The sequence below is a fragment of the Callorhinchus milii genome, unplaced genomic scaffold (genome assembly GCF_018977255.1).
Source record: "Callorhinchus milii isolate IMCB2004 unplaced genomic scaffold, IMCB_Cmil_1.0 Scaffold5, whole genome shotgun sequence".
NCBI classification, from domain to species: domain Eukaryota; kingdom Metazoa; phylum Chordata; class Chondrichthyes; order Chimaeriformes; family Callorhinchidae; genus Callorhinchus; species Callorhinchus milii.
This window is the reverse complement of record NW_024704746.1, coordinates 51,517,432-51,531,552: the sequence shown is the minus strand read 5'-3', so window position 1 is coordinate 51,531,552 and position 14,121 is coordinate 51,517,432. Positions and strand designations below refer to the sequence as shown.

Below are 14,121 nucleotides of genomic sequence, written 5' to 3'. Positions count from 1 at the left end.
TACTAAATTAGCCTCAAAAATAAAATGAGATATATTTCCTTCAAACCTTCTTTCAATATATCAGCCAATCACAGCAACAGCATTCTTTTTGTTAAACACGCTCAGCATCTCACACCCACAATGCCATTACTGGCAATATAAAACAACATAAAACATCTTATTTTGAAACCCTAATGAATACACAGGCATCATGGAACAAAACAAGAAAAAAATATAAGGGAGCTGCCCTGGTTTTTGGAGAGCTGCAACAAGGGCACAATGTGAAGGGAGGATGCAGCTCAATTAATGGACTGCACCAGCAGAACCTGCTGGCGTGGCATTCCTTAATGGAATCTGTATCCTGTCAGCACTGTGTGAGAGAATTTTTTTTTAACTGAACAGCAGCAATCAAACCACTGGTACAGCAGTGGCTGGAAGACAGACGAGAGTTAAGATTTTGAAAATCTCCTTCAGGTGTGACCTGCTGTGCTTGGGTATATCACAAGGGCTGCCTTGCCCAAGTTGCCATTGTTCATGTGCAAGTTTGGACAGTGAGCATCAGTAACTGTGGAGGAGTGACAGCAAAGGTTAGGAGCGCCAGACAACCCTGGCAAACTGTCTCCTTCCCACTTGTTGAACTTAATAAAACAAAAACAATTTGCATTTATATAGCGCCCCACACAGGGTAGTGTCCCAGAGTGCTTGACAGTGGTGGAGCACGACGCCAAGCCTGGAGAGATTACTGTAGGCACGGTCGAAGAGGAGGGTCTGAAGATGGGAAAGTTAGGGGCAAGGCTGAGGGGGAGTGTTCCAGAGTTTTATTAATCACTGTTCTGTGCTGAGGTTATCTAATCCAGTTCAGAACAGGGATCAAACCGTAGTCCTTGCCTGCGTTAGTTTGGCTCAGTGCTTTCACACACTGTGCCATTTTAGAAACGTATTTTTAACGTTATGCGATCAAGGTGGGTGAAGTAAGTGCAGGTTGCTCTCTATGCTGAGGGCAGACACAGGCGTATGATGCTGGATCAAGATTGTAAACTAAATGTGACAAATGACAAGAGAGAACGAAAGTATCTGGGGGTGACGAGGAAGAAGCTGCACTGAAAAATACATAATTCTCCTTGGTCAGACTTATTTTTGTGTAAAAATTAAATTATATACTGACAACAATAATTCGGGTGAATTGCTTCTGGATGTCTTTACATCTAAGATATAACCACACTTGAAGACAGCAGTACTGCAGAGCCCATGCAGTAAATCAGCATCAGCAATGCCTGTGGTCTCTAGCATCCAAACCATGTTAAAACTCAATTAATCTATACCAGGAATGAACAGAATCACTCCTGGAGTCTGTTATTCTATACATAAACTACTTGAATGCAGGGATTAGATTCTAGTCTGTAATACACTCTCGGGATCTTTTGTTCTATATATTCTGACCTGTAACTCACTGCCGAGTTGGTTATTCTATTATATAAACTACTGAAACCTGGATTTCAGCCTATAAGTCACTTCCAAATCCATTGTAAAAAATATTATCCACTTGAACCGTGGATTACATTCCAGCCTGCAATTCATTCCCGGTATGCGGTATTCTACATAACACGACCGAACATTTGGATTGGGTTTTCACCCGTAACTCACTACCAGGGTATTCTACAGATTAAAAAAAAATCATAGCAAGGATGGGATTGCATGACAAAGAATACAGTGTGCGGATGACAGGGTAGGATGTGTGCACAGAGGATGGGAGGAGAATGTAAGTGTCTCAAAAGGTAGAGATCAAATCTAGTGGTTGAGTTCTTGCACAATTGTACTTTCCTGCACCATAACTCATTCTCTCCCTCCCATCCAAAATGTTACCATCTCGGATGTTTTAACTGGAGTGTGAACATATAAGGAATGGAATTCTAAAATTCAAACCAATAAGAAGCCCTGGTCCCAGCCCACAGTTCATCTGAAATTCTTTCAATTTGATTCCTGCGGCCTGCTCTCCTCTTGAAAAACTAGATCCACGGCTTCCTTCACATCCTGTACCATGTAGGTTGGCTCTACCAGGCTGGGATCGAAGCGGAAGTCTCTGTGTCCGTGGAAGACGGTCTCGGTGACGCTGACGTGTGGGTCACAGGGCACCTCCTCGTGGCGGCAGTACACTCCAGTGCACACAAGAATGGACTTGCAGCTCTCTGTGGTGCTGCCAGCTAACTCGCCCTCTTCCACTGGGCCCATCTCGGGCACATCCTCCCTGGTCTCCACGACTTTGCCCGCAATGACCTTGGCCTGGACACGCAGCTTGTGAGCCGACTGCACGTAGCGGTTGTAAATATTAGCCCCATAGATGTCAGTCATGGGGTTGTCGCTGTAAGTAAACAATTAATAATAATAACCCGTGCATTTGATATAGTGCTCACAAAATACAGTCAATCCACTTTTCAATATAGTCTGGGAAGTGCTTTGAGATATGCTAAGGCGCTATATCAAATACAGTACAAAATTATATTTGTATAATGCCTTTCACGTCGGGAGGATGTCCCAAGGCGCTGGACAGCCAGGTATTTGGACCTGAGCTGGGGGTCGGGATCAGGAGAGTGAAGTGCATGGAGGATGGCCGAAGGCTCAGTTGAAGAGGGTTTTGAGGCACCTTGAAGGAGGCAAGGGAGTGAGCGAGGCAAAGGGAATGTGGGATTGAGTTCCATTAGGTGGGGGCAGAAAGAATGAAGGCCCAACCGTCGATGGTGAGGTGAACCAGGCATGGGACATGGAGTAGGCCACAGCTTGCTGAGCGGAGGGAGCGGACAGGTTGATATGGGGTCGCAGAGGTAGGGAGGAGAAGGCCGTGGAGGGCCTTTTTGGAGAGGACGGGGATTTTGAACTCTATCCTCTGGGGGTTGGGGGTGCCTGTGGAGCCAGGTGAGGGTTGGGGGTGATGGAGTCACAGAGCGTGTTGCAGGAGAGGACACGAGATGCAGAGATCTGGATGATCTGCAACTTGTGGAGGTAAGAGTTGGTAAAGCCGACATGCAGGGAGTTGGTGTAGTTGAGCCTAGATATAATGAATGTGTGGATGAGGGTTTCGATGGCATGAAGGATTATTATTATTGTTATTAAGTTCTGATGTAAACCCACAATCTTCCAACAAAGAGGTGAGAGTGCCACTATCCGAGACATGCCGAGAAACTTGATTCTGATCATTGGAAGAGAATATAAAGCAATGAGATAAGAAAAGACTTTCATTGTTAAATCATCTGTTTGGGTACATACCCAATGGCGTAGAGCCGGCGGATAGGAGCATTCCAGCCTCTGCTCTCGCCTAATTTCCGTACGAGGAAGTCCGCATAGTTGTATGTGATAACGCTGGGTTTGCCGATCAGCGCCTCATACTTCAGTTCCTTCCCAGTGACCTTCTTGTAGATGTTCTCCAGACACACAAGGAATGTGCCGTGCCCAAACCTAAAACAAAAATCAATCAGAAGAAGTCATAGTGAGACTGGAATTGGAAGCGAATCATTTGCTGCTCAGGGCAGGCTCAGTTCTAAAGCATGCCATGTCCAGCTGGGGATGTGCATTTGCATTAAGTTTATACTGTAAACTCTCCCCATGCAGCTCAGCTGGATTGTCCCTTCTCCCACCTCTCCCAAATAAATCCCAGCTTTTAGCATCAAAACAGCAGAAGAGGTAGAGAGTCACAAAGAATGATGATGGAGGTGCTCCCAGGGTTTCCATTTTCTGGCATAATCATTCTATTTTGACATTTTCCACCCTCGTTTGATACTGCAGTACGTCACACTTTTGCAGAGGAAGAGAAGAGGGGTGGGTGAGGAGTGGGGGGTAAAGGAGGAAAATGATCTATTCCCAACTCCTTCCAACACTGCCTTGGGAACTTTATTTGCCTTTTGCTCTCCTGAGTCCCACCTCAGAACATGGCCACAGGTCGTTTTCTCGTGTCTCCCCTATATGGTGTTCTTTGGTCTGATACGGACAGTGCAACAAGTAGGCACTCGTCCATCATCTCAAGACCTTTCTCTTTGATTGTACCTTCGGTCATATTTCTGACATTCAAAAGTGCCATATAAATGTAAATTTGTATCATGTTCTAATAATAACCCTACATTTGACATAACGCCTCATCAAGTTGTTGAATATACTGTAAAAGTGAGTTGATTGTGCGTTTTGTGGGAGAAACATGGTGTTGCATCATGGTGGGAAGTGGGGGAAGGAGTAATTTATCACAAGAGCTATCAGCACAGGAACTCTGTCTGATTTTCCATACGCTAATCCAGTATGTTAAGATCACAAGTGTCCCTTTAGTGCTGCCCAGATGACAATACCAACAAAAGCATCGACCAACAATAAAAACTGGGGCCTTCCTGGTTTCTGTTGATCAGCATTGGGCAGCAGCTTTAACATCTGAGCTGTTGACCAGATTACAGGATCAGCTTGGATGAAGAAGGCCCTTCAATCCATCCAATCTCATCTTTCCAGAACAATCACAATATAATCTCCCCACCATCAGTTTCAAGCTGCTTGTTAAATTAATTCAGTTGATGATGTTCTAGTGGTGAATTCTGAAGTGAGGTGGATTTTTTCCACTCCAATTGGGGAATACATTGGTGTCTTCTTAGCTCCATCCCCATCAAATAAAACACCCTCAAGGTTTACTTTTGTGGCTTAAAATACCAACTCACTGAACTGCCCCCCAGCCGTTACAGACTTGCAACACACCCATATTGTTACAACTGACCCTCTCACCTGGGCATTTTGGCTTCTGCCATCCACATGAGGTCCATGTTGCATGCTAGGACAGGTATATGTGGATAGGGAACTCCCTTCACTGTGTTTCTGGGGTTTCCATTAGTCAATAGAACATCAATGATGAGCTGCAGATTGGTCTCCCATCTTATTGGCTCTCCAAATAGGATAACAGCTGCAGGAGGCAGATAAACAAAACTACATTTGTATTATGCCTTTCATGTCAGGAGGATGTCCCAAGGCGCTGGACAATCAGGAATCCACATCCGATCCGGTGGTTGGGATCAGGAAGGGTGGAGCGCTGGGTAGGAGGGTGACCAAAGGCACGGTTGAAGAGGAGGTTCTTGAGACGGGTCTTGAAGGAGGCAAGGGAGGGGGCAATGCGGAAGGACCATGGGATGGAGTTCCAGAAGCTGAAGGCCCGTCCGCCAATGGTGCAAGGCGGGAGACGTGAAGCAGGCCTGAACCCGCTGAGCAGAGGGAGCGGATACGTTAGTAGGAGGTTACGAGGTTACAGAGGTAGGGAGGAGCAAGCTCTTGGAGGGCTTTGGAGGTGAAGACCAGGATACTGAACTCTATCCTATGAGTGATGGGGAGCCAGTGGAGTTGGGTGAGGATGGGGGTGATAAGAGTTGCTGTTACATATAAAATCTAGCACTTACCGTCTATATGGGGGAAGGTCTTGGTGGGTGGAGGCTGCAAAATAGAAGAGCCCAGAACACAGGTTTCAACAGATTAGATACAATTAGAGTATGAAAAACTTGCAATTTTTATAGCAGCTTCTTGTGTCAAAGGTTATGAAAATACATCATAGTTGTCAAGTGTAGTGACTGCATTTATAGGCAAATGGGGCAGCCAATTTGCACATAGCATGTCCCACAAACAGCAATGAAATGAATGACCCATTTATATGGAACAACGTTGATCAAGACATTGTGAGAAACTCTTCTCCTATCCAATAGTGCCGCAGAATCTTTAAATATCCACCTAATTGGGTGGACTGGACTGGACATTTTTCATCTAAAATACAGCATGTAAAGACTTGTACTGAGCTCCCCAAGTACTTCCAAGTGGTGTTCAGACTTAAACTCACAGTTCAAACTGATTGGCTTCAATCCACAACTTTCTGACCCAGAAGCGAGAGTGCGACCAGAGCATGCTGCAAAATCAACTGCAGCTAAATTCAAGGCACTGAAGACACTCTTGGCTAAACAGTAATTTTGATCTGTATGAGATGAACTGATTCTCACAGCACATTCTTGTAATTTCATCCACTGAGCAGCACTCATGGGCAATCTCAGTTGTCTTTTGGTACTTTCCATAAAGAGCTATGGGTTGGGCCAATGGAAAAGTGCAGAAATGTTTGCCAAGAATTGCGGGGAAATTTTTGACAAATTTTGCAAAAAATGTCGGGGAGTTGATTGGTGCTATTGAAGTACATTTTACTGCAAACCTACATTTTTTCACCCTATTGATTACAACAACAGCATTACATTTGTATAGTGCCTTTTCATGACGGGAGGACGTCCCAAGACGCTGGACAGATAGTGTTTCAGACCTGAGCTGGGGGTCGGGATCGGGAAGGGTGATTAAAAACTAAACATGAGGAAATAACACATATATAGACTTGCAAAAAAATATTAATTGTTTTTTTAACAAACTCTGGGTGGCCTTTTTTTGGGGACGGGAGGGCGAAAGTAGGGGAAGGGGGACACCAGCGAGGCAACAGGAGCACTTGGGGCCCAGCAGCGAACACAGACCCAGAGAGAGAGACGCATGGACACAGAGACACACATACACACACATTCAGAGACGCACGCTCTCACAGACAGAGAGACAGACACACATTTATAGACACAGAGACACACATTCTCAGAGACCCACTCACATACAGACACCCACAAACATGTAAGAGAACATAAGAGAGCCACACACAGACACACCTGCAAACACACATAGGAAAGGGTGACCTAAACGTACTCACATAAACATTCAAGAGAGAGATACACACAGATACACACACAGAGACATACACACAAGACAATCATACACACTCACACACAGATAATCACAACAGCGGGACCTCCGAATGAAGCCCATTTGCCGCTTGCGTCACCCCACGCATGCACGTTTGGAGCCGCCACACCCACAGTGATATGAGGTAAACAGCAGGGAGGCTGCGGGCCAGAAACTACATTATAGCGGGTTTGTAGCAGAGGGGGGTGTTTGTAGTGGATTCCGCGGAAAACGTGTGGCCACACTGTTTTATTGGGCCAGGCTATGGGGTACAAGGCTTCTGTGTGAAGGGCACTGGCCATGTTGCTCTGAGTGAAAACACCACTTAAGACACTAAGCCTCAAAACTCATTGCTGAAAGACTGTTCACTCAGCGTGCAGAAGATTGTGATGGAGAATCCAAGCAACCATGAAGTTGGATCCAACCAGTATAGGAAGTCTGCAAATGTTCCAACACACCTGATTATCATTATCAAAATAAAATTAGTCCCTCAATCCACAAATGTTTGTGGGACACTGCAGCACACAATTAACTGCTGTATTTCACCCATAAAATACACACTTTACAATATATTCTGTGAAGCGCTTTGAGCCATCTCAATAACATGATAAAACACTATATCAAGTGCAAGGATTATTATTATTCAAATCCAGTGAGACTTACAAGGTGCAGATAGCACTCAAATTAATAACCACTAGTTCCTCTGCTACTGCAATGTATTTCCTTAATGATCTCAGGATATGAAGGACTATCCATTTGAACATACAATTTTTGTACTAAACATTGCTTCGAAAAGAGCTCGTCTCACTGTAGCTTAGGGGTTAGAGCATTCGCCTCACAAGCGAGAGCACCCAAGTTCGATTCACGGGCAGGGTGAAACATTGGGCAAGTTTCCTTACTCCACATGTCTGTGTTTACCTAGTGTTTTGTAGGAACCCAGTTGTTTGGCAGATTGCTTTCTGAGGATGATAATCCTTCCAAAACAAAATTTAAAAAACTAAAAAATTTGGTCAATTAATCCACCATTGTTCGTGGGACACTGCTGTGTGCAATTGGCTGTAGCATTCGCTCACAAAATAGTGCTTTACAATATATTCTGTGAAGCACTTTGAGACGTCTCGAAGACATAAGACAATATATCAAATGCAAGGATTATTATTGATGTGTTCTGTATACACATCCCTCAACAGTATTTACAGAACACAATAATAATAATCCTTGCATTTGACATAACGCCTTATCAAGTCGTTCAGATGTCTCAACGCGCTTCACAGTTTATATTGTAAAGTGGAGTAACTGTATTTTGTGCATGTCTCTGTGTCTGTACTTGGACTTTAGTGCGAGGGAAAGGACTCCCCAAAGTGACAGCTTTCATTTATGCAGAGGTAGCAGTTTTGAGAAATAGACTTGCATCTTACTTAAGAAATTAAAGATCTTGTGAGGCACAGCACCTACCAGTTCTTTCGGTCTGCGGTTGCGATCCACCACATCCAGCAAGGGGAAAGCCTCCCGAAGCATCTCAATGGTGATCACTCGCTCAAAGCCCAGACTGAGCGGCCACGTGTTAAAGTATCCAACACAGTGGAGAAGCATAACATTTCAAAGGAGGACAGTGGACGGGAAAGTGCTCCCTCAATGACTAAACATGAAGAACTTGTTTCTCCACGAGCGAGATAGTTTGATGTTTCCATTGATATTCACCCTAACATGGATACATTTTCATTCTGCAATCGCCCTTCATCAGGGAGCATCTCCAATGATGTAATTAATTGGAAATCGTAACTCTAATGAGCAGGGAATGCCTCCAGTAATGTAGTCCACTTGTATACCACGGAGTGTCTCCAATGATGTTGGTGAGGGAGAGTGGCTGAGCTCAGAATTGGAGGATTGCCCATGTACTTCTGAGCCACCCTGAGAGATACTCACGCAATAATAATCCTTGCGTTTGATATAGCGCCTTATCACGTTTTCGAGTCATCTCAAAGCGCCTCATAGAATATACTGTAAAGTGAATTGACTGTATATTTTGTGGGCGAAACAGCCTCAAGAGCTGGAAGAACAAGGACATTGGCAGAGTGGTCACCCACCTGGCACATATGGTTCATGGTCATACGGATCACTGTGTGTTATCCTGACTGTGGAAGTTGTAAAGGGGAAGTCTTGTCAATAAAGCTTTCACTTGTTTCTTTTCCTTAAAAGTGCTTTACACTAGGTGGACTGTGCAAAAAAGTGTGCAATAGACTTATAAATATCTTTCTGTGTTCATAGCTCAGCATTTTGCAGATAGCTGCTCTATGCTGTTAAATAAATGTTGTAAAATACGAACACCAGGATGGTAGAAGGCCAATTGGATGAACCTTGATGTTTTTTGTCTAATAATTTCTATGTTCCTAAACGTCTGCATCTCAAAATTACTGCTTCTCATCTGAACCAGTGAGAACTGTGTGGCTTAGTAACTGGGAAAAAATTGGAAAAGGAATTGTAAAAGATCTTCAAAAATGACCCAACAGTAGAGGATACTTCCTGGCAATCTCCTCCACATGGCCTTGTCCCGACACCAGAACATTCTTGTTATGGAAATCTCGGAACATTCTCAAAGGGCTGTGGGACAGCATCACTTGATCCTGTGAGACCTGAACAAAGCAAAAACATTATCAGCTGCACAGCACATGGTGGGAAGTGCTCTAAAAGTGAATGCCCACTTTCAAACATTGCTGCCAACATAAAAGTCGTAATAATCCACAACATATATACAGTGGCTGCAATGTAGACATCTCTGCTACAAACCGTCATTTGAAGCTGAATCCTTAAATTATTTTGAAAAGGAACAGGTTAGATTATTGAAGAGGAGGCGGCAAAATCTGTACAATACAACGCAATACAATTTACATAGCATCTGTCATGAATACGTCTCAAAGTTCTTGACACTGCTGATTGGGCTCTTGAGCTGGGGGTTGGAGGGGAAAGATAACCAAAAAGTGTACGTCTTAAAAAACATTTTTCCTATTTATGTTTCATATATAAAGGGTTTTGGGGGAAAATGCATTGGAGTGGGACTTTCAGCATGTTGGCACAGGGACAATGGGTCATAAATTTCTCCTAAGCTGTACGATTTTAAAGGGCATGTGAAGCAAGCAAGAGAGTGATTAGATTAGGTACTTTGCGTGGAGGAAAACACCAGCACAGATTTGATGGGTTTTGGGATGTCCTTCTGAGTGAAAAGCTCTATACAAATTTAATTTGTTGTTGTTGCTGTTTATCCGCTCCAAACATTCTCACACTGCTTGGTAGCAATGAGCCACATGAACTGGAAAAGTCCTGAGTACAATCCTCGGTTGAGCAGCTCCCACGGTTGAACAGTCAGATGCTGCTCAATGTGTCTGGGCTTACACATGAATAGGTACATATACAATCTGCAATTGTGCGACACGGTACAGTACTTCTGTACTCCAGCATAACCGATCTTATGGAAGAAGACAGGAGAAGAAATTGGAAATCATGTCTTAAAACACCTCATTGCTTCCAACAGCCCACTGTTCTCAACAATATTCTGTACATCAGTAATGTTCAGTAACCATACATTGTCACCACAATACACAGTTGACAGTAACACGAGTCCCTGAATCTTGCTGTCAGTACCATCAGGATTCAGGGGCTCATGCAACTCAATTCTTGGAGATCGCAACTGCCAAGAACTGGAAAGTTGTCCACTGCTCCTTGAGATCAGGTTGGTAAACGCAGGTATAAATAAATGAGCAACTATCACATTGAAATGTCTCAAAGAGCTTCCAGGTAATTGCTGTACAGTACATTGATATTTTTGCAAGCAAACCCAATTTTGTGTGCAGTTAAAAGTCCTACAAATTGCCATGAGGTTAATGACCAATTTACCTGGAGGATTGTTGGCCAGGGCAAAAGGACCTCTGACAATGCAGCATTCCCTCAGCCATAATTCTGACCTCAAGTCCCAAGGGGATTAAGCTTTGTGAGCCCATTTATGCCCAGCTTCATTGGCTCCCTGGCCCCAAATAATCAACTTCAGGATTCTTGTCCTCACCTTAAAAGCCCTCCATGGTCTTGCTCCATCCTGCTTCTGGAGCTATTAAAACTTCACCAAGCTATCCATTCTCTATGCTCTGCAGGCAATAGCCCACTCCACGTCCCCCGCCCTGCCTGCTCCACCATTGGCAGTCAGCCTTTATGCTTTCCACCCTCTAGAACTCCATCCCGGAGCCCCTCTGTCTCGGTCCTACCTTGCCTCCTTCAAAGCCTGTTTCAAAACCTTCGGTCACTTTCTCTGCTCCACTCCCCTTACTCTGTACCACTCTGATCTCAACTCACAGCTTCGGTGCAAACCCTTCATAGTCCAGCGCCTTGGGATGTCCTCCCGACATGATAGCTGTCAAATAAATGCAATTGTTAAACTCACCCAGCGGCAGGAGTGCTTCTGTCCGTACCAAGCTGAACATTTTCACAACACTGTTATTCAAATTTAATTGTAAACTATACCTTTATCCTGATAACTCAACGACAGCCCACCAGGCTGAGACTCACCTCCACATCCAGAATCTCAGAAAGCTGTTGTGCTTTTGCTTGTCGAAGGCAGTTCCCAGCATTTGTCACAAACACAACGGGCACCTGGAACTCTCCGTTGTTGTCGACCAGTTTCCGGAAGGCTTCCTTCGCTGCTGGGATGGGCGTGCGACCCCGGACAAGAACACCATCGATGTCAAACAGTAGCCCAAAGGTGGCTTGGCTCTACAGCAAACAGGAAAAAGATGGTGAAATGTGGCCGATATTGTCTCACAGCATCAACATAGGAAGATGACAGGTTCTCGCCCTACCTCCTCCGAGGATATGGCCAGTTCCCTCTTTGAGCAGAGGATCTTGTCCCTCTGTTCCATAGGCCTGTCAATCTCACTCATCCCATGGACTACTCCATCTCTTTCTTTTTATCTATGGACCAGTCCTCATCACCACCTTTCCATAGGCTTTCATCCCATAGATATCAGTTTCCTCCATCTAATCCATGGACTTCTGACCTCCCCACACCCCATCAACCAGTTACTCTCCCTCTTCCTTCCCATGGACCAGCCACTCTCCCTCCTCCAACTCTCCATGGGGCAGTCACGCCTCCCCTTCCTCCCCACAGACCAGTCACTCTCCCTCCTCCTTATGGACCCAAGTCTTTCTCTGAAAACAGGTCCCAAATGTCACCATTTATTCTTTTTGGCTCTCCTGGCTCCAGCCTCCCGCTCATCCCTGATCATCTGCTTCTCCCTCACTCCCTGTGTTCCACCATTGTGCTTTCAGCCACTACAACAACAACAACAACAAAATTACATTTGTATAGCGCCTTTCACGTCGGGAAGATGTCCCAAAGGCTCTCGGACAGTTTTGCACCTGAGCTCAGGGAGGGTGGAGGGCAGGAGGGGAAGTAGGGAGATGGAAAGCACGGTCAAAGAGGAGTGTCTTGAGATGGGTCTTGAAGGAGGTGAGGGAGGAGGCGGGACGGAGGGACTGCAGGATGGAGTTCCAGAGGGTGGGGGCAGAGTGGCTGAAGGCCCGCCTACCAATAGTGGGGCGAATGAGGCGGGGGGCGTGAAGCAGGCCGGAGCCCGCTGAGTGGACAGGATGGTCGGGGTAGGAGGACGCAGAGGTAGGGGGGAGCAGGCCATGGAGGGCTGTGAATGTGAGGGCCAGGATCTTGAACTGTATCCTCTGTGTGACGGGAAGTTGGTCCACCCCAAGAACTCTGGAGCTCTCCCCCCAATCTCTCCTCCTTACAACAACAATTTGCACGTGCACAGCGACCTTCAGGCGGGGCAGCGTCCCGGAGATAAACCCTCCCTCCCTCCCTCCTTTCAAATCGCACTTCAACACTTTCCTGTTGCACCGCGCTAACGGCTGTCTCCCCCGGGCCCGGCCTCAGGCTCTGCCCCTGTGAAGCGCTCCCAGACGCTATCCTGCGGTGAGTGTCACTATATAAGTTGTTGGTTTTTTTTTGCAGTCAAACCCTCTCAGTTAGAGAGGGGCAGCGGAGACAATGTGCACCTGGTGTGTGACTGACCTTGTGCCTGGCCGAGGCGGGCCTCAGGCCGGGCTGTGCGGCTCTCAGAAGCTGCCGTAGGTTCCTCAGAGCCGCCATCGTGCACTGGCCTCGCGGCGCGCGACGTCACCGCTCATTCTATCTGGTCACGCAGCGAGAGAGAGAGAAGCGCCAATTGGGGCTACCGGCGCCGCGCCACGTGATCCCCTTCAAACCCGCCATGGCCGCAGGACTACAACTCCCAGGATGCTCCGAAACGCACCGCCGCCACCACGCCCTCTGGGTAGTGTAGTTCATTCGGAAGCAATATTGGGCGGGTTCACACGCAATTGGGCGTTTTGTGAAAAAAATCCTTGCATTTGGTATAGCGTCTTCCACACACCTCAAAGCGCTTTACAGGTTTGCAAAGTGTATTTTGCAGCAGCCATTTGCACTGTGATGTCCCACAAACAGTCATGGAGTGACTGACAAATTATATTCATTTTAATCAGAACAATTGTCAGGCTGACTTAGTTGGTTAACAATAACAACAGGATTCCATTTATAGAGCGCCTTCACGTCAGGAGGACGTCCCAAGGCGCTGCACAGTTGGGTCAGGACCCGAGCATTGGGGGGAAATGGTCAGGGTGAGGGGAGGGAAGGGAGGGAGCGAGGAGGGGGTAGAGAGTCGAGAGGGGAGCTGAAGGCTCGGTCAAAGAGAAAGGTCTTGAGACCGGCCTTGAGGAGGAAAGGGAGGAGGCGGCGAAGGCACTGGGGATAGAGTTCCAGAGCCTCGGGGCTGAGAGGCTGAAGGCCCGGCCACCGATGGTAGGGCGGTTGGGGCGGGGGATGTGGAGGAGACCGGAGCCAGAGGAACGGAGGGTACGGGCAGGTAAGTAGGGGGATAGTAGGTTGGAGAGGTAGGAGGGAGCAAGGCCGTGAATGGCCTTGTAGGTGAGGATGAGGATCTTGAATTCGATCCTCTGGGGGATGGGGAGCCAGTGGAGGCGAGCGAGGGTGGGAGTGATGTGGTCCCGAAGCCTGGTGCGGGACAGTACACGAGCTGCAGAGTTCTGAATGACCTGCAGCTTGTGGAGGGAGGTGGCGGGAAGGCCGGCGAGGAGAGAGTTCCCATAGTCCAGCCTTGAGGTGATAAAGGCATGGACCAGAGTTTCAGCAGCGTGAGGGGTGAGGTAGTGCTGTAGTCTGGCGATATTTCGGAGGTGAGGGAATGCGGTGCCAGTTGTGGTGCGGATATGGGGGAGAAAGAACAGCTCAGGTCGTACAGAACCCCGAGGTTCCTGACTGGTTTTGAGAGGTGGAGAGTGCAGCCTTGGATGCTGATGCTG

The 14,121-nt window shown here is 46.6% G+C and overlaps 1 protein-coding gene across 1 annotated transcript; it reads right to left on the bottom strand.

The window, feature by feature from the left end:
* Nucleotides 1-750: 750 nt before the first annotated feature.
* hdhd5 (haloacid dehalogenase like hydrolase domain containing 5) lies at nucleotides 751-12,900 on the bottom strand. The gene is made up of 8 exons (XM_007898646.1): nucleotides 12,815-12,900; nucleotides 11,299-11,502; nucleotides 9,265-9,377; nucleotides 8,200-8,293; nucleotides 5,391-5,424; nucleotides 4,729-4,903; nucleotides 3,241-3,429; nucleotides 751-2,338 (listed from the first exon to the last, which is right to left on the bottom strand). The coding sequence occupies exons 1-8, from the start codon at nucleotides 12,890-12,892 to the stop codon at nucleotides 1,948-1,950; spliced, it is 1,278 nt and encodes a 425-aa protein (XP_007896837.1). The 5' UTR covers nucleotides 12,893-12,900; the 3' UTR covers nucleotides 751-1,947.
* Between the last annotated feature and the right edge of the window lie 1,221 nt (nucleotides 12,901-14,121).

What these genes read in the sequence shown, in the direction of transcription:
- hdhd5 (XM_007898646.1), bottom strand. Translation starts at nt 12,892, where the DNA reads ATGGCGGCTCTGAGGAACCTACGGCAGCTTCTGAGAGCCGCACAGCCC. An exon ending in CCGCCTCGGCCAGGCACAAG is followed by an intron (nt 11,503 to 12,814) that starts GTCAGTCACACA and finishes TGTTTGCTGTAG; the next exon opens with AGCCAAGCCACCTTTGGGCT. An exon ending in ACCGCAGACCGAAAGAACTG is followed by an intron (nt 5,425 to 8,199) that starts GTAGGTGCTGTG and finishes TCTATTTTGCAG; the next exon opens with CCTCCACCCACCAAGACCTT.